General features: G+C 35.6%; 2 protein-coding genes and 1 long non-coding RNA gene across 22 annotated transcripts in view; 2 read left to right on the top strand and 1 right to left on the bottom strand.

Moving 5' to 3' along the window:
* il1rapl1a (interleukin 1 receptor accessory protein-like 1a) overlaps positions 1 to 6,529 on the top strand; it is a 269,892-nt gene extending 263,363 nt beyond the window's left edge. For 8 of the 16 annotated variants that reach the window (XM_087266966.1, XM_087266958.1, XM_087266967.1 and 5 more), the window contains 3 exons: positions 694 to 840; positions 1,755 to 1,925; positions 4,165 to 6,504. In XM_087266966.1, the coding sequence (XP_087123092.1) occupies positions 694 to 840; positions 1,755 to 1,925; positions 4,165 to 4,886 (1,040 nt within the window). In that variant the 3' untranslated portion in view covers positions 4,887 to 6,504. Of the gene's footprint in view, positions 1 to 693; positions 841 to 1,754; positions 1,926 to 3,894; positions 3,940 to 4,164 lie in introns of all 16 variants that reach the window. The other 8 variants (XM_087266959.1, XM_087266960.1, XM_087266963.1 and 5 more) reach the window with 2 other exon arrangements.
* LOC141376152 (uncharacterized) lies at positions 5,820 to 11,438 on the bottom strand. The gene is made up of 2 exons (XR_015499633.1): positions 8,325 to 11,438; positions 5,820 to 7,156 (listed from the first exon to the last, which is right to left on the bottom strand). It is a non-coding gene; the product is annotated as an uncharacterized LOC141376152 (long non-coding RNA).
* Positions 11,439 to 15,806: 4,368 nt separating this feature from the next.
* On the top strand, positions 15,807 to 23,236 carry LOC101885868 (uncharacterized). 5 transcript variants are annotated; one of them, XM_087267898.1, is made up of 4 exons: positions 15,807 to 15,867; positions 15,969 to 16,351; positions 16,684 to 16,756; positions 18,867 to 23,236. In XM_087267898.1, exon 4 carries the CDS (start codon positions 18,924 to 18,926, stop codon positions 22,674 to 22,676), a length of 3,753 nt encoding a protein of 1,250 aa, XP_087124024.1. In that variant the 5' UTR covers positions 15,807 to 15,867; positions 15,969 to 16,351; positions 16,684 to 16,756; positions 18,867 to 18,923; the 3' UTR covers positions 22,677 to 23,236. The 5 variants fall into 5 exon arrangements, 3 of the variants coding, with proteins under 3 accessions (XP_087124024.1, XP_087124023.1, XP_087124022.1); XM_087267897.1 differs by having other exon boundaries at positions 17,917 to 23,236; XR_015499446.1 differs by having other exon boundaries at positions 15,969 to 22,999; positions 23,101 to 23,236.
* The last annotated feature ends 1,928 nt before the right edge of the window (positions 23,237 to 25,164 follow it).

Below are 25,164 nucleotides of genomic sequence, written 5' to 3'. Positions count from 1 at the left end.
CTTATATGTCATAAGATGATCAAGCTAATTTAAATCTTTTTCAATTCACAACCCTTTTAACAAGCAAATTGAAGCAAATTGAGGCAAAATTAAATAATTCTCTCTAAATTCGATGACTCAAATAGTTGTATCAGGGCTGTCAGCATTAACATGTAAATACATTTGAATAATTTAACACAATGCAAGATAAACCGAAGCATGTGATAATGTGTCAAAAACTATTTACATGAATTTACATCACACAGCTATACATTTGACTTTATTCGTGGCTGAAATTTCATCATTTCAGAAAAATACTTTGCATTCTGTACAGCTCCCGCTTTCAAAATTCCTTCCTTGTGTGTTTTCCAGCAGTAAAGTGCATTACATTAGATGTCTGTATTAAAATGTATTGTCAATAACATTGTAATCTTTACTTTACTTTACTTTACTTATCTATCTATCTATCTATCTATCTATCTATCTATCTATCTATCTATCTATCTATCTATCTATCTATCTATCTATCTATCTATCTATCTATCTATCTATCTATCTATCTATCTATCTATCTATCTATCTATCTATCTATCTATCTATCTATCTATCCCAGCATTATTGCCTTAACCACACCATTTTTCACACACTAAAGAGATGCTAAGCTAATGTTAATCAAATTCAGACAAGTCTCTCTGTGTCCATTTTGTCTCTCAGTGGAGCTGATGTACACTGTGGAGCTGGCCGGCGGGCTGGGTGCGATTCTCCTGCTGTTGGCGTTGTTATTGTCTGTGTATAAATGCTACAGGATTGAGCTGCTGCTGTGCTACAGGCATCACTTCGGAGGAGAGGATACAGACGGAGGTAAACGCTGCACACAGGACTTGCTGAGCATAACGCTGCAAGAATTACATGTTCGTCTCTGAACATCGTTACAAGTTAGATATGTATATAACCAAAGCCTAATGCGAACATTAATTCTAAGTACAATTTGGTTATAAAATAGTGACTGTATAAATAATAGTTACATTGTAACAAGAAAAAAAGTGTAAATAATGTGTAACCCTCTTCTTCATCAGAAGCATGTAAATATACTTTAAATACACTATTAACCTGTGTCATTTCTTTCTGTCTGTCTTGTTTGTATCTTTTTTTTTCAAATTCTTGTTTTTTTATTTAGTCAATTCACGTAATCTTTCTTTTAATTAATTCTTATATGTTAATTAATTTGTTAATGCTTTAATTTGTTATTTGGTCTGCCATTTGCCATTGTTTGTTGTTGACTCTTTTAAAAAAATTCTTTGTTATATGTATTGTGTATTGTCTTGTTTGGTGTCTTTTGTCTTGTTTGTTGTCATTTTTTGTTTTGTTTGTTTGTTTTTCTTTTGGTCTTTATTTGTTAATTTGGCCTGTTCTCTCTTTGTAATTCCTTAATTTGTTAAATTGATCATTTGTTTATTCTTTTACTGTTGTTGATTCCTTTATTTGTTTATTTTTCTTCATTATTTAATTATGTTTGTTTCTTTTATTTATATATTCTTGTTTTTTATTTATTATTCAATTCACTTATTCTGTCTTTTTCATCCTTTGTTGTTGTGTTTTGTTTTGTTTTTTTTGTTCTTTAATGTTTATTCAATTGTAAATGTTTTAATTAGTTTTTATTTGGTCTTAATTTGTTCACTTGGCCTGTACTTCATTAATTTCTTCTTTCTCTTTCTTTCATTCTTTCTTTCTTTCTTTCTCTCTTTCTTTCTTTCTTTCTTTCTTTCTTTCCTCAGATAATAAAGAGTATGACGCGTACCTGTCCTACAGTAAAGTGGAGCTGGATCAGTGGGGTCAAGAGTTACAGGAGGAGGAGCGATTTGCTCTGGAGATCCTGCCGGATGTCCTGGAAAAACATTACGGATACAAACTCTTCATTCCTGACCGAGATCTAATTCCTACAAGCAGTACGTGCAGAATGTTTTACGTGAATGCATGTATGTCTCTGTTAGTGTGTTTGTAAGTGTTGTCTTAAATGTATAAAACATTTTCACAAGCCAGATATTCACAGAAGTTTCAGAAATAATCAGAGAAATTAAGTTTTAGCAGCAGAAACCTACACCGATCACAAAGGAAAGTTGTGTAGATGCAGAATTGACAACCAACACCAACTGTACTGAACTAATGAAAACTTCTAGATCGTTCATAATAAAGTGTGACATTTTCAGCTCATAAACACGATAGCAGCGCTGGATTTACTGTGCTTGCTAATTCTGTCAACTAATTTAATCATTTGTAATTACGTCTAATTAAAGTCTCTTATCAGAATTAATATGAACAGAATGCCGTATGTTGACTAGAAATCAGCTTGGTTAAAAAAACAAATAGCTTTAGTTGTTTTTGAAACTTTTGATAAAGTCTAAAACTTTGTGTAAAACAATACATAAAAGATCACTGAGGTTAGTTCACCCCAAAATGAAAATAATGCTATTGTTTATCCTGATTGCATTTCAAACCCATAAGAAATTAATTCATCCAAAACTTGCTACAAAACATTCATGAAGAGATTGAAAAATATGAATCCATATGAATTCTTCAAATTGATCTAAAGACCAGGTAAGTTTTTTGAAGAGACACAATCACTTTACATCATGAACAGATTTAATTTAAGCTTTTATTCACTTAATAAACATTAATCAGTGAACAATGTTTAATGCATCCATATATGGGCACAGGAGCCTAAACATGCTTGCTTGATGCTTGAGAACCAATGAGGGGGCGTTGGATGGCAGAGGGGTGTATATATGAATGGAAGCCCAAATTATATTTGTTCATCCTGTGAAACAACCCTTCAGAAGAAACAGCAAAAATCAGTACAAGGCAATATTTTAAAAGGCTTTTAAAATAAAGTGCCTTGGACTGATTTTTGCTGTTTATTCTGATAAATCCCTTACCCCAAAAAGCACCAACACATTATTTAAGCTACCCCTGAGCATTTTTTGTTTGATTTTAGACCCTTCAGAAGTAATACACTTGATTCATATGGATTTGGTTTTTCTTCTCGTTTTGTGTCAATAGACTTTAAATGGAGGTAAAGACATTTCTCAGATTTGTTTAAAAACATTTTATTTGTGTTTCAAAAATAAATCTCTAATTTGTTTGGAGAAAATGAACAAATTTCTTATGGCTAGAGATCCAACTATTGTCATTTTCTTGGCAATTCCAATGTGGAATATACTGGTGTGACTAGCCGATACTGATTTTTGCAAATTCCATTTTCTCTGTATTATAATTGACAGCATATGCCAACAAAAGTATGCTTTTATTGATGTTTTCATAATAAAAAGTTATTCATTACAGAATTATTTTGTAATTAATTTCTAATTTATTTTTAAATCATTTAAAATGTTTAAAACAAAAAACAAAACAACTCATGAATGAAACAAACATTACAGTTCCCCCCAAATGACAACAATAATAACAAAATGTCTAATTTGCCACTGTTTATATTTTATATAAGTCCAAAGACTATAAGCATATAATGTTTTGATTAATATTTGTATGTATAGTTTTGTAGTATTTTATAGATGCTTATTTTCTGATATTTTACTGTGGTAAAGCACTTAAACGTGAATGTAAACATAAAAACATAGCATAAAATATGTCTCTCTAAGAGCAATTTTGCCTCGAGGCGAGTTTTTTTCCACTGTTTAAAATGTTGCTTGAACAAAAACTATGTGAGTGCAGTTAAATGACGATTTTCACTCTTGGGTGAACTAAGCGTTTTAATATTTCTAAATGTTGGCTTCAGTAATGCGATAAAATATCTTTCCATAATGACCAGTTTATGTGACACTGTATGTTTGTTTGCGTCATATGCCAGGTGTTTTTGCCCTGTACGTATGCTGTGTCTGAAAGCTGAATGTTTATGTCCAGGTATGAGCAGTCAACATTACCAGGATGACACACATCTTCTTAGAGGTACAGCTTTGATTGACTGCAAAAACACGCGTGCACACATGTGCGGTGCACACAACACGCATACATTGTGCATGCAGATTGTTGTTCATGAATGACTGTGGTTGTTGTGTCTTCAGTGTGCGTTCGTCTTTAACCCTGCATCACTTTTTTCAGTTGTGAGCCCATCTGTTATTTGGTTATTCCACTTTCATTCCTTCTGCCTTTCTTTCTTTGTCTGTCGCGCAGCTTACATAGAGGACGTGTCCCGCTGCGTAGACATGAGTAAACGGCTGATCATCGTTCTGACCCCGAGCTACGTGCTGCGTCGCGGATGGAGTATATTTGAGCTGGAGTCCCGTCTGCGCAACTCTCTGGTTTCAGGGGACATTAAAGTGATCTTAATTGAGTGTGCCGATCTGCGAGGAGTCATTAACTACCAGGAGGTGGAAGAGTTAAAACAATCCATTAAATGCTTGAGTGTGGTGCACTGGAACGGCCCGCAGAGCAACAAGCCCGGCTCTCGCTTCTGGAAGCAGCTCCGCTACACCATGCCCTACCGCCGTCCACAGCAAACCATCACCAACCATGCGCTGGACACCAGTGAACCCGGCCCCTTTGCTGACCTGCAGACCGTCTCCGCTATCTCAATGGCCACGGCTACATCCGCCGCCTTGGCACCGGCTCACCCGGAGCTGCGCCCATCCCTGCGGAGCTCATACCGCTCGCATTCGCTGGCCAGGCAGAAACACTCGCACTACCGCAGCTACGACTACGAGCTGCCCTTCACGGCCGGAGGCACACTGCCACCCCAGCACACCTACTGCAACCTGCCCCTCACTCTCCTGAACGGCCAGCGGCCCGTCAACAACAAGACCCTGCGCCAGCACAGCCTGGACGAGCACCACGGCAACAACGCCATGCTCCCGCTGCTGCCCCGAGAGACCAGCATCTCCAGCGTCATCTGGTAGAGATCCAAACCAGTTTGAGACACACAGGAGACTGAATAAGCTGGCAAACAGCACAGGACACAATGAGGTTAGTGGGTTCCTGTCAGCAGAATGATCGTTCTGTCCACACTAAGTGGGTCTTGAAGGTGCGAGTCTACTTTTGGGGCGGCGTGGGACGACGTGGTGCCGAATCTGTGGGTGTGAACTGAGCATATGAAGCCACACCACATGGAGGTATACAGGGTCTCGTGTAGATGTTAGCGTTATATTTGTAGCACCGCTGTCTTCCTGTCTCCATGTTGGGTTTGATCACGCCATCTATTTTTACTCGTTAAACGCTTGACGCTTTGGTTTTTGTCCCTTTTTCCTCTTTTATTTTTTCGTTGGGTTTGACATGGACATTCGATTGAGATTTTTGTTTCCTACCTTCTTTGGAAATGGACTGAAATATTCCTCGTTTGATTTTAGCTACTGTCGTTTTTGCTCGGAAGCTACTGCGTTTTGTTCTGTCCCTCTTTCCGTTGTCCGATGTAAGGTATGTATTTATGGTTTCAAATCGCGAAAAATTTTCAAGAAGGAAATATATATTACAAATTATGCAAAATATACGAAAGCCTAAAGGGGTCGACCGAGATGATCAGAGAACGGTGCTGTCTTCTTTCACAAGAGGAGCAGCACCCTTTCTCGAATATTAAGGGGATTTTAAATGACGAGAAATCTATTTTTATATCAGAAGAGTGCTGTTTCTCTCTAATACCACAGGGTCATTGGGACAATGGGACTGAAGACTCTCTTATTTGTGAATTTGGGTATTTTATACAGTTTGCTACATTGTTCTCATCTATGGAGAAAAGGAGGCATTTTATGTTCACTTCTGAAACAATAATCAACTGCATTTTTGGTTTTGTATCTTTCTTTTTTTATTTATGTTTGTAGTCTAGGACTTTTGATCCGCAGACAGACCTTTTCACCTTCTTTCACGTTTCTAATCTGTTAGCTCTCAGTGTGACATCTGAACTCACTGGTTACATGCTTGTCTTTTTCTCCTCTAGCTGCTGTGTAACTCAGATACATGCTGGCATGTTTCACAGAGGAACACGGGCCTGTATACTCGCATCCTAGTATAGAGTCTCAAATAACTCCGCTTGAATACATACCATATGATTTAATAAATGCCCAAAGTCAACATATATTTGTTGTTATCTTGTCTAGAGGTTTCCTGATGTAGGGGTTTTCGCTTATGGCAGCATGTACTGACTCTAAGGGGGAAAAACACAAAGCTAGAATCAGAAATCAAGAGGTTTGACAGTAAAAAAGAAAAGAAGAAAAAAAAGAGGTCTAACTGTAAAAAAAAAAAATCTGAAACTATTCCTGTAATTTCTTTTCTCCTATTTTCTTTCTCTCTTTTTTTTTTCGAAATTCAGTTGCAAAAAAAAGTTGTTTATAAAATAATTAGAATTATGTATGAATGTTTACCTCTTGAGTATGCATAGAGACTAGTTGTGTATCCTGATTTGAATATTTACTGTATTATGAACAACAGCTATCACAGAGAGATGTGTGATCTCTCTAGAGGCACAATCATTTTTCTTTTTATATTGTTTCTCACTGTGTACAGTAAAGTCACAAACCACTATAAGCTGGTCGGTGAACTTTTGTGTGTGCGTGCGTGTGTGTGTGCATCATTGAAAAAGTGTTATATTTGAGAACTGAACACAAGGTTTTAGATTAGTTAAAAATGATTATCCCCATTATGCATATCAAAAATGCTATCATTTAATAATTTTAATGCTAATGCTATCATTTAAATATAAGTTATCATTTTTAAATAAAAGACAGTGAGAGATCTAATATATGCACTTATTTCTATATTTCTAAACAGACTATATGACTTCTTGATGTATAAAAATGATTATTTTAAACTTTCCAGTTGTTATAAAATGAAAAATTGTCTTTAAAAGTGACCTGAAGCATGTATAAGCATCATTAAATAATATTTAACATGAATCATACACATTCATAATCACTGATCATAAGGAAAACAATGCTTAAAGGAAAATCCATGTTCTCACCCTAGTGTGGTTCTAATGCTGTTTATGTTGGCTGTAAACCAACATCAAGCTTTAACAAAAAGATACTCGCATATTACAAATGTTCTGATGGTCTGCAATAGTGTTTTATTAAAAACAAAGAAAAATTATCTTATAATTCTAACCAAAATCCTGACCTTGACCGTTTGTCTTCATGCATGACTGTGAGTTAATGAGTCTTCATTAGCATTGCAGTTCACTCTATAAAAAACAGACGAGTATTGAGAAATCAAGATTTTTAGAAGAAATCTGGACTTAGATTGTAGTTTGTCACATTTTTATCCAACCTGATCATGATTTAAAAGGAGCAGTGGTCAATATTTTTAATTAATTCATTACATTTGGGTTTGCTTCTTTGGTATTTTAGGAAAGATTAATGCTGTATGGCAACATACAGTGCTCAGCATAATTGAGTACTCCCCATTTTGAAAAGGAATATTTTGATCCATTTCTCAGTGATTATAGGCAATGTATTTTGGTGCATTTGAGCAAAACAGATTTATTAAATTGATATATTTATTAAAATAATATTTTAGTCACCTAACAGATTTAAAAATAGAAATATAATACTATTAAATTCAAGCAAAATATAGCAAAAAACAAAATACAACCTACAAAATTTCAACTAAATTTTTTCAATTTTATTGTTCGCTTAATTTTCCATCTTTTTTCAAATTTGTATTTAATATTTTTCTATAACATATAAATTTGGGTGTACTAGTTTTTGGACCATTGTCGTAAGTTATTTTGTTAGATAAGCTCCAGATTTGGCTTCAGTACTGACTAATGCACAAATATAATATAATAATATAATATTGTATAGCTTCCTATTAAAAATATGAATTTAAAAGATAGATTTGTGAGGGGTGTACTTATATATTCTGAACACTGTAGTAATATGACAAAACTCTTATATGATTATATAAGATAATATAAGGTCTTCTCATATCTTGATAAGTGCATACATTGTGATATTGTACATTCTCTATAAATTCAGACCATCAAGAGTTATGAATATGACAAATTTATTTGCGAAAATGGATTCCTCCATTTTTTGTTATTGTCATATATCATTTATTTATGTTGTGCATTAAAGAGTACAGTTAAAAAAAAAATGATTTATGTAAGTTTCCAAAAAACTGAGCTTTTTAGTTTCAGAAATCAGAAATCTTTACATTGAGTATTGAAGAGAGAAAAAACTTAGTTATCTGTTTTTGCAAATTAACTTTTCATATTGACCACATGGAAATTTCTTTTCGAGAGGATCCTGCGCTTATGATTGACACGGCTGGTCCCGCATTAGCTAACGTGTGATTCTCAAATAAAATAGACGATTCCAAACTTATTATAAATAACCAAAGTGTCTTACTTTAGTCATCTTCATCTTGAAGAATCCTCCCTTCTTCTCCCCCTTTTTCCTCTATAGGTGGGCAGTGGGCACGGCACCCCAGTGGTTAGCACTGTTGCCTCACAGCAAGAATGCCCCTGGTTTGGGTCTTTACCCGGCCAGTTGGCATTTCTGTGTGGAGTCCAAGTTCTCCCGGTGCTCGCGTGGGTTTCCCGCAGGCTCTCCAGTTTCCTTCTACAATAAAAAAAACACATGCGACAAGTAAATTTACTAAACCAAATCGGCACTATAGACGAGCTTTAATCAGCTGCACATCCTCATAGCATTCTTTAATTTTCTTTTTTTGTCTTAGCAGCAGGGGGGGGGGATTAAAACATATGTCATGCTTGGCGATTGCTGGTTCGAGCCTCAGCTGGGTCAGTTGGCATTTCTTTGTGGAGTTTGCATGTTCTTCCTGTGTTCCTCCGGGTGCTCCGGTTTCCCCTACAGTCCAAAGACATGCGGTACAGGTGAATTAAGTAGGTTAAATTGTCCAAATTGTATGAGTGTGAATGTGTGTGTATAGATGTTCCCCAGAAATGGGTTGCAGCTGGAAGGGTGTCCGCTGCGTAAAACATGTGCTGGATAAGTTGGCGGTTTATTCCGCTTGTAGCGACCCTGGATTAATAAAAAGGGACTAACCCAAAATAGAAAATGAGTGAATGAATGAACTTTCAAGCTTGCAACTTTCTCACCATGCTGTTATTCACATTTCTGCCTGCATCCCCATGGTGGTGTGTAAGATTTTGATACCGTAAAAATATTTATGACGCCACAAAAGTAGAAATAGAGAATTAAATGAAACAATCTACCTTTTATTTCATCCATACGATATACAGTTGAAGTCAGAAATATTAGCCCCCCTGAATTATTAGCCCCCCTGTCTATTTTTTCCCCAATTTCTGTTTAACAGAGAGCAGAGGCCAATTTCTAAACATAATAGTTTCAATAACTCATTTCTAATAACTGACTTATTTTATCTTTGTCATGATGACAGTAAATAATATTTTACTAGACATTTTTCAAGACACTTCTATGCAGCTTAAAGTCACATTTAAAGGCTTAACTAGGTTAATTAGGTTAACTAGGCAGGTTAGGGTAATAAGGCAAGTTATTGGGGGTTCAATAATTGTGATTTCAACTGTATATCTCATTGTATTGCCCATTCCTGCTTTTCAGTGTGCAGGATTTTTTTAAATGTGGTCTGAAAAAGAAAGAAGTGCACACAGCATTAGAACAACACCAGGGTTATTAAATGAAGAGTTTAGATGCAAAAACCTCTAAATGCGGTCTATGTTCTGTAATATCACTTTTATGGCAGAGAATAAGTCATTTTACTGGGCTTTAAAGTGAAAAATCTCAACATAAACAAGAAATACTGAGAAAAATTTTCAATGAAAATTTCAGAAGACACTTAGAGGTTTTTGCATCTGAACTCTTCAAATGCTAAATGATAAGTAATACAATAAACTAACAATGAACAATACTTTTACAGCATTAACTATTGTTTAAAGTTCATTTATAGGCATACCATTGTTTAAATAAAATACATTTTAGTCCATGATATATCAAATTATGTTAATTTAAGTAACTTAAATAATTCAAGTTTATTAGAAATTCATCTTAAACACTTATTTTCCTGATGTTAATAAATTGATCCTCATTGCAAAGTTTGACCAGGATTTAGATGTCAATCTCTAGAGATTTTCCAACATGTTCATCTTCCGCTGGTTTCTTGTGGATGTTCTCAGTGTTGCTCTGAAAGTTACAGGTTCTGTCTATTATAGTACACAGATATTTCAAGCCGGTGACCTGCTTCACATCCTGTTCTGCCAGTTGGAGCATAACTTTCTAATCATGGCTCCTTCATCTTGGTGATATTAACGTGTAGGGAGCTGTTATCAAACCGAGAGACACGGCTGTCAACATGCTGGAAATAGACTATTTACATCATCTTGGCAAGGAACCAAAGCTGTATCATCAGCATACTTGAAAGGAGCAGGTCGCTGTTGTTACACTGCTACATATTAACATGATATAACAGGGGAGCTACAGTAGCACACATCCTGAGGAACGCCAGTCGGATGAGGTGCTCTTCATACCAACTTGCTGAAGCAGCGCTTTGATGCAAAGGACCAACCTGCTGTTGACATTTACATCACGCAGTAGGTACTTTAATGTCGGACTGTATTAAAGCCAGGCGAGTGGACTTTATCCAGCGTAGGGCTGCTCGATAAGCAAAATGCATGGTGTCCATTAATTCACCTTTTTCAGATAAAAAGTTATTTACATGTACTGTAGATGGCCAGTGCATTTGAGGACTGCTGATATCAAATCAATGGGTAGCACTGCTTTAAAGGATTTTGCACATGCGTGGAAGGATATAAGCGATGTCCTTCCAATCCAGGGTTTTAACCTTTTAAAACATTTGAGTAAATGCAGATGTGCAGCACACACTCCTTTAAAACCTTCAGTCCGTCTTGATCCTGTGACCTTCAAATGAGCTTTTTTAAAGGTCTATCAAACAAGTTGATTTTTTAGTTTAATAAATTGAACATATTGAAATGCCAGTGAAGAGGGAACATGAATGTTTCCTTATTTTAAGTTTTAGTATTTTCTATTTAGTGCCACAAGGACAAGAGGTTTATGTATAATTCAATGTCACTTAATGTAAGACATGTCATAAAATGTAAGACATTTGTTTTGTAAAGAGCCCACATGTTCGTATGCATATGGTATTTTTGTAATAAAACAAATAACTTCTCGTGTTGTTCTTTAAACTTTGTTTAAATGTCAATTAAAGATAAAAATACACCTATTTTTACTATATACCCAGGGGTGGATTTAACAAATATGCATGGTAAACAACCGCTTAGAATCTGGGGTCCCTCAATAAATACCTATAAGTTTCTATAAATTGTATTGTCTATTATGTAATTCTAATTATGTTTTTTAACTAATTCATTTTCATATGTTGCCTCTTTTTAAAGTTGTCCTTGTTTTTAACCTCCCGAAATGTTGTTTTCTCAAATTATATGACCCTTGTCTTTCTTCAAAAAGTTTGAATGCATTTCGGAGGTAATTTATTTCTAGCTTTAAACATAAATTGTGCTGTTTTAACTTTCACCAAATCCTTGAACTTTTGTAGCTTCAATTTAAAAGTTAAAGCATTTGTATACTCCAAATACCCCACATTTTCTATGTCTAATTACTTTTTTTGCATTGTACAAAATGATTGTAAATTAGATTTATATGTATTCCCCCAAATTTCAACACAATAACTCATATACGGCAACATAAGCGTGTCATATAGTGTATATATATTTTTTTTTATTGTCCAGGGTGACTCTTGCCTTATACACTATTGCTACAGTTTTTCCTAATTTTGATATCACATTATTTATTTGCAATTTCCAACTAATCGTATGATCAAATACACCACAAAGAAACTTAATTGCATATACTCTTTCTATAACTTCATTATCCATTTGTAAATCTATATTATGACAACTTTTTAATTTTCCAAAAAAAATAACCTTTGTTTTACTTGTTGTTTACGTCAAACCACAATTTCAATTTATTAATTTCTGTTTTTATCAACTAAATACGTTTTGGTAAATTATTCCCAGAACATAAAATACTTGAATTATCTGCAAACAAAATAAACTTAAACAAGTCTGATATCTTACGCATATCATTAATGTAAACTATAAAAATATTGGACGTAAAACTGATCCTTGTGGTATGCCACAATTTACATTTAGGTATGAAAATTTATAGTTGCCAATTTCTACAAACTGTTGCCTGTTTTTTTAAATAACTGCTAATCTAATCCAAGGCTAAAACCATACCTTTCCAGTTTATTTACCAAAATATAATGATTTATTGTATCAAATGCCTTCTTCAAATCTATAAAAAAAAATCCTTCTCCATCGTATTAATCTTATTAGTAATCCTCAATAATTTCTGTTCATGCCAGAGGTGTTGATCTATTTTTCCTGAACACATATTGCTCGTCAGCTGAAAGGTTATGCATTTCTATGAAATTATTAAGCCTTTCAACAAAAGTTTTTCTAATATGTTTGAAAACTGAGATAGTATAGAAACTGGCCTATAATTTGTATTGTTTATCTACAGATTTATAAAGTGGAATTATCTTTGCAGTTTTCGTTTTATTTGGAAAATTACCAGATTGAAAAGAACTGTTACAAATAGGTTAATGGTTCTACAATGTCTTTAATCACTTTCTTAATTATATTCATATCAATATTATTCCAATCCATGGACGATTCATTTTTTACATTTCTTTACAATGGCTCTACTTTAACAAAAATAGAATTGGCATTTCTCTCAAATCAATATCCACCCCTTCTGTTTTTACTAAATCATTGATATTTTATTTTACTTTTTGAAAATGTTACTGATACAACAAATGCAACTGCAAATTTTTCATTTCCTGTTTCAGTTCTGAGGTGGCACAGTTGCTCAGTGGTTAGCACTGTCGCCTCACAGCAAGAGTGCTGACTGGACCAGTTGGCATTTCTGTGTGGAGTTTGCATGTTCTCCCCGTGTTTGTGTTCGCTTTCTCCCACAGTCCAAATAGGCTACATGCCCTATAGGTAAATTGAATAAGCTAAATTGGCCATAGTGTAAGAGTATGCATGCGCGAATGAGTGTGTATGTGTGTTTCCCAGAACTGGGTTGCAGCTGGAAGGGCATCTGCTGTGTAAAACATATGCTGGAATAATTTACATTTTGTTCCGCTGTGGTGACCCCTGAAGTAGAGTCTAAGCCTAAGGAAAATGAATGAATGCATGTTTCAGTTCTTTAAAGTAAATTATTTCAAACTACAAATGATGCAAATGGATTCAAGGAAAAAATGTAAACAAAAATGAAATTAAAATTAAAAGAACACAATTTCTGTGATCTGTAAGGCGCCCCCTTGTGGACATGTGTGACTCTAGATGTACAGCAAGCGACGATAATATACTGTAGAGCTTCAGTTAACCACCGTGAAACAACAAACTAAACGTCGTTGAAAACATTGGTCGCCTACAATTAGAAATTTGTATAGACAATAACCAAAAAAACTGTTTCACGAGCAAAAACGGTCGTTTAATCCAAAAAATGATCGTTTAATATAATACATAGTCGCAAAATCGGCTGTTTAATATAACAAATTTCGACATTTGGTAATTTGTTGTCAAACTTTTATAGTCGACTCTAGTCAACCAGTAAACTCAGTTACTGGGGTAAATTTACTGGCACGTGTTCAGAGCAAAACAAATGAGATGCGCTGTGAGTTAAAATGCTTTTTCAGGAGATGAGGAAGAAGACCAGCGAGATACGGTATGGAAGTTTATTTCCTTCACAAGTGAAGTATTGGACGCAGCATAATGACAGTAACCGTATTCTTGTTTTTGTTTTATTGTTTTTTATTGTGCACAAGGCTAAATGTATGCACACAATCTTATTAGAACGGGTTGTATTTTTTATGTAATGATAAGGTTATGGGACATTCTACCAGAAACGTACATTATCTGTCTCTGAAATAAAAACATAAATAAATACATTGAATAATACAAAGTATTTCATCCTAAAAATGTCTAAAATTAATTGATGGTTGATTTCTGTGTGTTGTTCTTTAAAGGAATCATTCATTTGGATCTCAGATTTTTTTTTCTTTGATAAAAACACGTTACAAATGTACAAACCCTGTAAACCCTTGACTTGGAAGAGAAGTTGACAGTGATCAGGGATGCGTTCTATCATTGAATAGATTTTATGCTTGCTTTTTGTATGATTGTTTTGAGGAGGTTAAGCATAAGTCAGGCCCTGTCACATTCTTTTACAAGTGAAAATGTATGTTTCTGGTAGAATGTCCCTTATACTTTATATGACAACTGTTTTAAAATCAGAATGTATCCTCACATTTGGTTGTATTTTTAACAATGAGCAGTAAATCTCTTACAACATTAATTCTAATCTCTCTCAAAACCTTTACAGGATGCGAAATTAGGCATATTTTGACATCGAACTCTCAAGCACATTAAAATTCTGTCATCATGCCTTCACTTTCCCAAACCTGTTTGAATTTTTTTACTTCCGTTTAACATAAAATAAGATGTTTTGAGGAAAGCTGGAAACCTGTAACCACTGACTTCCATGGTATTTGTTTTGTCTACTACTAAAGTCAATGGTTACAGGTTTTAAGCTTTTTTCAAAATATCTCCTTTAGTGTTCAACAGAAAATGAAACTCATATGTTTGAAACAAACCTTTGTAAGACTGTGGATTTTTATTATCTGAAGAATAAACAGATGACATTTTGCCACAAGATATCAAAGTGTAAATATCAGTGTGTTTGTGATAATTATGATAATAAAATAATGTGATAAGTAGTTTGCAGTATTAAGCAGAATAACAATCTGGATTTGTACAACTAAAATAATATCAGGGCTCAACAATAAGGACTGCCCAATGGCCCAGGGCCAGCATGGGAGACGCTTGGGACAGTAAGAGAGGATCATTACTGGCCCGATCGCCGTCAATTTGGCAAGTCAGCCACCTTTTGTTAAATAATTTCGAACTTCAATAAAATTCCAGCACATTTTCCATATAACTTTTTTCGTTTGCATAATTTCTGTGAAAATTTTGCCAGGCCAAGTAAAAATCTGAATCATTGGCCCAATCGGACCGGTAGAAAAAATCCTTAGTGTTGAACACTGAATATTCATTAACCAATAATACCCAACACATGGAGATGCTGATTAGGGACGAGCTTGAGAAACGTCACCAGTTTCTAAGACTCAGAAAGAATAACAAAACAGAAGAGAAGACTGAGGAAATCAAAAGAGATTTCCTTTGTTTCAAAGGAAAAGAAAGCTAAAGATGCATAATTTTTACAGGTATTGGAGCATGTTTAAAGTGCACTAATTTTGAAGCTTTTGTTTTATTTATTGAAAATAATTAAATGACAATGTATAATCTGCATTTCTTTCAGTTAAACTATAAGACCATATGAATAGGATTGTATAGTTTCAAATGTTTGTGCTGTTTTGAACTGAAACTCATCTCAGCATCACTGACTCTTTAGTGTTTCTCAGGTGATCGGATGCCATTTTTGCACTTCTGGTCAGTGTGTAAAGAAGATGTGGAAAACTGTTGAATACAGTGAGTTCATCAACATATTCAGCTCTGCCATGAGAGTAACTTGTCTTATTTCATGTAATAGGACAATATATTTAATGTTTCTATGGTAACAGATATGTTTTGAACCACATTGTGAAGTGTATTATATATTATAGCATTTACAACACTTTGTTAATGAATGCTGTAACTGCCCATGATTTAATGTACTCGCTTTGCTTGCCCTAATTGGAGTCACCACAGGAGGGCGCTCTAGACTAATAGGATTTAAGTGAGACAAAGCAGAGTAAGAGCAATTCACGTTTGTTCATGAGCTAACAGGTACAGCTCGGAAGAATGCCTTGAGCTTTTAGTGTCCCTTCGGCAAGCAGAGCGAGGTATGTTTTGTTTATTGTTTGATTTATTTGGAAAATGTTAGATGTTTTGTAAATGTTTGTTGTTTATTTTTCTATGTTGTTTGTTTGTTTGTTTTCTCTAGTTTTACGGTGCTTTGGTGCTTTTGGTGCCTTTGGTCTTTTGATGCTTCTGTGTATACAACAAAGAACTGAGACGATGATTTATGTGATGAGCTTTATTGCATCCAAGTAAACCTTTTTAAATGCACCCGTCAAAAACTCTCTGCCTATTCTTTGAAAGCTGAAGGGCTGCTACAGTAAAACTCGCTGCTACACATGGCGTTTGCATCACGTTGGTGATTCATCACATGAGTGTCATGTAACAAGCCTTCATCTCGTCTGTGGCACTGCATGGTATCTACAACAGACTGAATCTACACTAGGACGGCGACTTTACACGGTTAACTGGGAAAACTCTTCATGAAAGACTGAAAGGTGACTGCAAACAAACGTTGTGGACTCAGAGGTACAAGAAAAGGAAAAATATTTATCTATTTATTACTTTTGGGATAATTGCAATTTTTAAAGAAAAAAAAGGATTTATATTTGTATGCTTTGTTGAATTTGTATGCAGTAATTGAAGTTTGAGAATGAGGAGTGACTAATGATTTAAGTGCTCATGTTTCAAGGTGTTTGTGTAATGTTGGGCTTATATTCATGATGCATGTATTAGACAAATGTTTGCAATTTTTAAAGTGCTTAAAATCTTAAGAGTTTATACTGTTGTTGCACATGTGATTTTGACTTATTACCTTTGCTATAATATTTTAGGTGTTTAAATTTGTCTGATGTAAGCAGGTTGCTGATTTAAGTTGTAGACAGACAAAATGGACGACACAGCGGAGCAAATGGCGGCACAAGCAAGTCAAAGGTCAGTTCTTGATAAAGATCTGAATAGTACAACAGAAATGCAACAGGTTAGATCAAGATCAAGCTCTCGAAAAAGAAATCCCACAGAAAAGGGTTTAGAAATGCAAAAACAAGAGACAAAAAAGCACGAGAAAGCCTTTAATAAAGCTTATACTTCCTGGAAGCAGACAGCTAAAGAAATTAGATGTAAATTAAAAGCCTTATGCACATGTGAAGAGCTTGAGCAAATTTTGAAAGACATTCAAACTAGTCAGGATGTTGTCACTCAACATTATGCCCCATTTCTGCGTAATCAAACTGCTACTCCAGAGATTGTAAGAAGAGTAGATGTTTGTTCCATATTGAGTACAGAAATTTGTGATTTGGTGAGCAAACGAATAGAAACTGTTGATGTCATTCAAAAAAGGGAAGTAGTTAAAGAGAGAGTTAGGCAGATATTGAACAAAGAGGAGTATGAGTCTATATTTGGTTGTACCAATACAGAGACCATTATGTCAGTATCGTCACAGACTGTAGAAAGTTTGTCAGCTGTCTCAGAAACTTCCTCCGAAGCTTCAAGTAAACGAGCTGATGCAGAGGCAGAACTTGCGGCTAAAGTAGAGCAGAAAAGGGCCATTCAAGAAATTTCCAATCAGCAAGCTCGACTAGTTAAACTGGAGAATGACTGGAAGCTGGAAGAAGCAAGAATGTTAGCGGATATTAAACAGAAAGAAATTGAAATTCGCTCTAAGTTAGAAGAAGAAAAAGCAAAATTGCAATTGTTACAAGCGGAAAAAGATGTCAACGTAGCTGCAGCTCGAGTGAAAGCTTATAACAATGCAGAAAGTTGTCTTGAAGAGAGCTGTTTGGAAGACGACGAGACCGGAAATGTCATTTATCCTGAACGAAGAAAGGCTTCTAACAAACCTCAACGTAATCCTGTGATAAATCCATTACCTTCACAAACATTTCAAGAAGAAAGGAAAACTAAAGAGACTGAGAATTTAGCTCAAGCATTAGTGAACTCCTTAAGTATAAGTCGTTTACCTGTTCCAGAACCAACCACTTTTAATGGCGATCCTCTGAAGTTTATTGAATGGAAAATGTCCTTCACAGCACTCATTGATTGTAAATCCATCCCAGCAAGTGAGAAAATGTTCTATTTAAAGACCTATCTTGCAGGAGAAGCTCGTAAGGCCGTAGAAGGGTTCTTTTATAAGAACTCGGATGATACATATCAGGGTGCTTGGAGAGTCTTGGAGGAGAGGTATGGAAACCCATTCATTATTCAGCGTGCTTTTCGAGAGAGACTCATGAAATGGCCCAAGGTGGGAGTAAACGATCCATTTTCCTTGAGAGAGTTCAGTGATTTCTTGCAAGGTTGTGTTGAAGCTATTCCACAAGTCAAAGGTTTGTCCATCTTGAATGATTGTGAGGAAAATTACAAGTTGCTTAAGAAGTTACCAGAATGGATTGTCCGTAAATGGAACAGAATTGTTGTTGAAGAGTTGGATATGACAGGAGACTATCCAAGTTTTAAGCAATTTGCTGAATTCTTGAAGAAGGAATCAAAGATAGCTTGCAACCCTTTCACTTCTCCACTGCTAGTCAGTTCAAAGGTTCTAGATGACAAGTATCTGAAAAGAGCAAAAGCTTTCAATATTAAGGCTCAAGTAAAAGATTCAAGACCAGAATTCAAGGTAACATCACCATGTTCTGTGTGTAAGAGTGAAATGCATAGTATCGTCAAATGTCCTATCTTTGCAGAGAAGCCCATGGATGATAAAAGATCTTTCATTCGTGAAAATCACATGTGTTTCGGATGCTTGAGAAGAGGGCATATTTTTAGGGACTGTAGGAGACGGCATATTTGTGGAACATGTGGACTGCGTCATCCAACTTGTCTGCACGAAGATAAACGCAAACATTCAGAGGTATCCCAAGCAGATATTACATCAGAAGCATATACAAGTCAAGAGGGGCAAAGGGCAATGTCTTATGCAGTAACACAACATGTCTCTGCTACTTCTAGTATTGTTCCAGTGTTTATCTCCACAGTAGAAGAGCCACAAAATGAGATCCTTACCTATGCCTTACTCGATACACAAAGTGACACAAGCTTTATTTTGAAGGATTTTATTGATGAGCTGCAAGTGAGCAGTCAAGCGGTGAAGCTGAAACTCAGTACTATGACAACTACAGACACGATTACTTCAAGTAACAAGGTTAGTGGTCTGCGAATCCGAGGACTTCAAGGTGGGAAATGTATCCAAATACCTCAAGTGTATACGTGTGATTTCATTCCTGTGGATAAAGCTCACATTCCAACGAAGAAAACTGCATTATGCTGGTCTCATCTTAAGCACATAGCCAATGAAATGCCACCACTTCAGAGTTGTGATATAGGACTATTGATTGGATATGACTGCCCTTCAGCGTTGGCTCCCCTAGAGGTCATAATCGGTAAGGAAAATGAGCCTTTTGCACAGAAAACCGCTCTGGGCTGGAGCATTATCGGTCTTTGTAATCCCCACTTAGACAGACAAGGAAGTCAAAGTTTTGTTCATCGAGTGTCTGTGAAAGAAATGAGAGTTCCAACAGCTAATGATGTCTTGAAAGTTTTGGAGTGTGACTTTAATGAGAAAAGTTATGAAGACAAATATGTGTCACAGGAAGATGTCCGCTTTATTCGTTATCTCAGTGATAACATCAAGCATAAAGAAGATGGACATTTTCAGTTACCTCTTCCTTTCAAGAGCAGTAATCCACCTTCACTCCCTAACAACAAGAGGCTGGCTTTATTACGTCTGCAGCATTTAGGTAAGAAGTTAAGGTCAAATCAACAGTACCATGAGAATTACAAGATTTTTATGGAAGAAATGCTCAACAAGGGAGATGCAGAGATTGCTCCAGTTATACCTGATAAAGAAACAGCTTGGTATATACCACATCATGGAGTTTACCACCCTCACAAGCCAGACAAGTTAAGAGTAGTATTTGATTGCTCATCAAAATTCTGTGGCATATCTCTTAACGATACTCTTCTTACTGGTCCAGATTTGATTAATTCTCTGGTGGGAGTACTTTGTAGATTCAGGAAGGAAGCCGTTGCTGTGACATGTGACATCGAAAAGATGTTTCATCAATTTCATGTCCCCCCTGAAGAGAGAGATTATTTAAGATTCCTATGGTGGAAGAATGGGGATTTGAAAGAAGAGCCCATTGAATATAGAATGACTGTGCATCTTTTTGGTGCAGCTTCATCTCCTGGGTGTGCGAACTTTGGCCTGAAGTATCTCGCAGAGAAGTACAAATCTGAGTATTCTGAAGCCTCTTCATTTGTGAATAATAACTTTTATGTGGATGATGGCTTAATTTCAGTTCCATCTATACAGGAAGCTAAAGATTTGATTGCAGAAGCTAAAACCCTGTGCAAGCTTGGAGGGTTACGTCTCCATAAGTTTAACTCAAATGAGAAAGATGTCTTGCGCTGTGTGGATTCGTCAGAGTGGGCGGTTTCTTCTAAGCCACTAAATTTGACTTCTGAATCATCTGGGCATGTTCTTGGCATACAGTGGTCTACAAAGGATGACACATTCAGTTTCAACACTCAACTTAAAGATCAGCCTGCAACACGTCGAGGTATTTTGTCAATTGTATCTTCCTTATATGATCCCATTGGATTTGTTGCTCCTTTCCTTTTGAAGGGAAAGTGCATTTTGCAGGAGCTCTGTCAGAGAAATATGGAATGGGACGATTCTCTCCCTGATGACTTAATTCCACGGTGGGAGGAGTGGAAAAATAGTCTCCAGGACTTGAAAGATTTTACTGTTCCAAGATGTTACTATCCTTCGTCCTTTAGTAAGATTGTGTTGACAGAGTTGCATCATTTCTCAGATGCAAGCAACCTTGGTTATGGTGCATGTTCCTACTTAAGAGTCAAGAGTGACAAAAATGAAGTGCATTGTTGCCTAGTAATGGCCAAGGCTCGAGTGGCACCTATAAAAATCAAGAGTATTCCAAGACTGGAATTGGCTGCTGCGGTGGTTTCTGCTAGACTGAGTGTTTTGCTAAAAGCTGAACTGCAAATGATGATCGATCAAGAGTTCTTTTGGTCTGATTCACAAGTTGTCCTTGCATATCTCAACAATGAAGCAAGAAGGTTTCACGTGTTTGTCGCTAATTGTGTTCAATTGATCAAGGAAATTACAAATACAAGCCAGTGGTATCATGTCAACACATCTCAAAATCCTGCTGACCATGCCTCTAGAGGTTTACTCATTTCAGAGTTGAGATCTACTAACTGGATGACTGGACCTACATTTTTATGGGAGCAAGAAGTGTGTCCAGCTCCAAACACTTCAACTAAATTACTAGTAGGAGATCCTGAAGTCAAACTTGTACAGGTACGGCTGACTAAAAGTAGTGATACTGCTAACTTCCTTGATCGATTTGGCCACTTCTCTTCCCTGAGAACTCTAATCAATGTTGTTGCTCGAATAAAAAGGCTAGCATTAAGGAAGAAATGTCTTAAGGATATTGTCACCGTTGAAGAACGCAAGTGTGCATTACAGGCTGTGATTAAGCTTATTCAAGAACGAGCCTTCTCCCAAGAAATCCAAACAATCCAAGGAGGTAAGGCTCTTCAGAAATCCAGTTCACTTTACCACCTGGATCCCATCTTGAAAAATGGTCTTCGTGTTGGAGGAAGGTTGAAAGGATCATCTCTTAGCGAAGAGGTCAAACATCCATTGATTTTGCCCAAAGAGAGCCACATTACCAACCTTATTCTAAAACACTATCACAGCAAAATTTGCCATCAAGGAAGGTCCCAAACGCTTATGGAACTCAGGACACATGGATTTTGGATTATTGGTGGCAGTAAGTCGGTTGCTAAGTTAATCTACAATTGCGTTCAATGTCGGAAACTCAGGCGACCAGTGGAGGAACAGCAAATGGCAGAACTTCCAAAAGAACGTACTGAAGCCTCTTCCCCGTTCTGCTACACGGGTATGGATTGTTTTGGTCCATTTATTATAAAAAAGGGACGAAAGGAGTACAAAAGGTACGGCCTTCTTTTCACTTGCCTTTCATCACGAGCAGTCCACATTGAAATGCTTGAAGACCTATCAACAGACATGTTCATTAATGCTTTGAGATGTTTCATAAGTCTGCGAGGAGCTGTTCGTCAACTTTATTGCGACTGTGGTACAAACTTTGTAGGAGCTAGAAATGAATTCAAACAGGCTCTTAAGGAATGCGATGTCAAAACACTGGAGAGATATCTTGCGGAAAATCAGTGTGAGTTTATCTTTAATGCTGCCTCAGCTAGTCACTCAGGAGGTGTCTGGGAACGCCAAATTAGGACTGTGCGTAATGTGCTGAATTCTACTCTTTCTTTGTGCCCTGGTAGACTGGATGACTCTTCTCTAAGAACATTGTTTTATGAAGCGATGGCTATTGTTAATAGTCGACCATTAACTGTGGATGGAATAAACGACCCAAAATCACTAGAACCTTTAACTCCTAATCATCTTGTTTTAATGAAATCCGAGACTGCTCTTCCTCCCCCAGGGAAGTTTTTAAAGGAAGATGTGTATGCCACAAAAAGGTGGCGCAGGGTTCAGTACTTGATTGAACAGTTTTGGAGTCGTTGGAAAAGGGAATATCTCCTGAATATATCCACAAGACAGAAGTGGCACGTACCTCGACGTAATCTTAAAGTAAATGACATTGTAATCATTAAAGATGACATGCTTCCTAGAAACAAATGGCAGTTAGGTAGGGTTGTTGAGGTTTTTCCAGGTAACGATGGCCTTGTTAGACGCGTTAAAGTTCAAACAGGAGAACAAAAACAGAAAACGGGGTTGGGGCACCGTTCTTCACATTCAGTTATTGAGCGACCAATCCAAAAATTGGTTGTTATAGTTGAGAGTGATTAGTTGCAACTTTCTTGCATCAGACAAATAATGTTAATTTTGTATGTGGATTTATTTTGTGAGTTAAATTTGAAGTTAAAATCATGTATGATATTTGTTTTGTTTGTTTGATTCATACCATGATTTGGTGGGAGTGTAACTGCCCATGATTTAATGTACTCGCTTTGCTTGCCCTAATTGGAGTCACCACAGGAGGGCGCTCTAGACTAATAGGATTTAAGTGAGACAAAGCAGAGTAAGAGCAATTCACGTTTGTTCATGAGCTAACAGGTACAGCTCGGAAGAATGCCTTGAGCTTTTAGTGTCCCTTCGGCAAGCAGAGCGAGGTATGTTTTGTTTATTGTTTGATTTATTTGGAAAATGTTAGATGTTTTGTAAATGTTTGTTGTTTATTTTTCTATGTTGTTTGTTTGTTTGTTTTCTCTAGTTTTACGGTGCTTTGGTGCTTTTGGTGCCTTTGGTCTTTTGATGCTTCTGTGTATACAACAAAGAACTGAGACGATGATTTATGTGATGAGCTTTATTGCATCCAAGTAAACCTTTTTAAATGCACCCGTCAAAAACTCTCTGCCTATTCTTTGAAAGCTGAAGGGCTGCTACAAATGCTACAGCATACTTTTAACTGAACTTGACATTAGTACATAAATAAATATTAGTAGTTTTTAATACAGTAGATTTTGATGTATTGTTATGTAGCATCTTATAGTCATAAAAAAGACAACATTAATTTGTTGTGTAATACTATAATTGTTGTATTAATACAGCAATTACTACAACAGATAGCAAGTACTGGTTCAAAAAATATTTACCATAAATTACTATAGTATTTTAATCAAACTGTAGGTTTATTGTAATCATGCTCTTTTGAAAGTGCAATTTATTTATATATATAAACAGGAAAAATGTCCACATATGCAATCAAAACTATTTTATTTATTGCCTTGAGTTAGGAGTGAGCAATGAAATAAACTTCCATGTAATACATTGATTCATTGATCAACTATTAATGTAATTCAGTCATTAATCTATAAATGTATTAATTTTGCTTCTATGGGTTCACGCCAGATGTGGTACGCTGGACGGTTTTTGGGAAAACTTTTGCAACAAACGGCATTCCCAGTAGTAGCTAGAAGAGATACAGCTGGTGCTGGATGTTAACTAGAATTAATTGATATTATTTATTAAATTATCCATTCATTGTATTTTATTAACGTCTACCCCAACCCTCACAGTGATGTAAACATATTAATTATTGTTGTACAGTGTCAAAAATTATGCTATCTTGATGTGTGTATTTATCCATATTGATGTGAGCTGTATGCCATCTAGGCTTTACCTGCTTTCCCACACTTTCACCAGCAGAGGTCCTGGTCGAGCTCTATTTTTTATCCAGCAAAACACTATTTACATACATTTTAAACTGGTATTGATATAATGTGTACTTTTTGCAATGTTTTGCATTTATTTTAGTATTGTACATACTCCGCTAGATTACGGTGTGAGGTTCAAAAATTTATTAATGATATTATTCATTGTTTAAAACCTATATTATTGTTTTACTGACTATCCTAACCAAGAGGACACATGTTTTTATTGAATTAACTTGATTATTATAACATCATGAATGTAAATTCACTAATAAGAAACTTAAATGTATGGTTTTGTTGACTAAAATGTTATATATTACCGATTACGTTATCAGAGACGTTCTAAACATAAAAGCCCTACGCACTTTAAACAATTTGTAATCTTTATGTATTTAATTTTTATATTTGTACAGTTTAATGTTTATATTTTGTTTATACTTACCTCCCCCTAGCATCTATACGTTTTTGTCTGTTAAATGGTAAATATGCTATTGTCCTTTAAAAATAAATAGATAGATAGATAGATAGATAGATAGATAGATAGATAGATAGATAGATAGATAGATAGATAGTTGAACCTCTTCCGATTTGCCCACTGGATTTATTTTATTCATTTGTTTATTTTATTTTATTATTATTATTATTATTATTATTATTATTTTATTTATTTATTTATTTATTGAATGCGTAAAAAACATTAACAACAAATGTCATAATTAAACATCAACAATCCAGGGGTTTTCAGTCATTTAGTCCAAGACAAGTGTCAAGTCCTTCATCAAAGTCCTGGTTCGTATTGCTTTTGGGTTTGTTGATCCCTCAAAAGCCTCAAAATACATTTTCATTTCAATTTTAAATTTAGGGGGAAAAAAGGTTTGCACTTACAAACCTTGCTTTTGTGAATATGAAATTTGTAAAAAAAAAAAAATTGAAAAATTTTTGAAAATTTTTTGGTACAGGCTGTAACATTTCACCCCTACAGATCTTACCAGTAAATTCTACAGTAAAAAAAAGTTTTACTGTAGGGCTATTTTATTCATCTTAAAGGAACACTCCACTTTGTTAGAAAATAGACTTTTAGAGTTAAACGGTTAGCAGTTTTATTACCTATGTGTCCATTCAGC

The sequence above is a fragment of the Danio rerio genome, chromosome 9 (assembly GCF_052040795.2).
Source record: "Danio rerio strain M-AB ecotype USA chromosome 9, GRCz13ab, whole genome shotgun sequence".
NCBI classification, from domain to species: domain Eukaryota; kingdom Metazoa; phylum Chordata; class Actinopteri; order Cypriniformes; family Danionidae; genus Danio; species Danio rerio.
The sequence above is the reverse complement of the archived record's forward strand: the minus strand, read 5'-3'. Positions and strand labels throughout refer to the sequence as shown.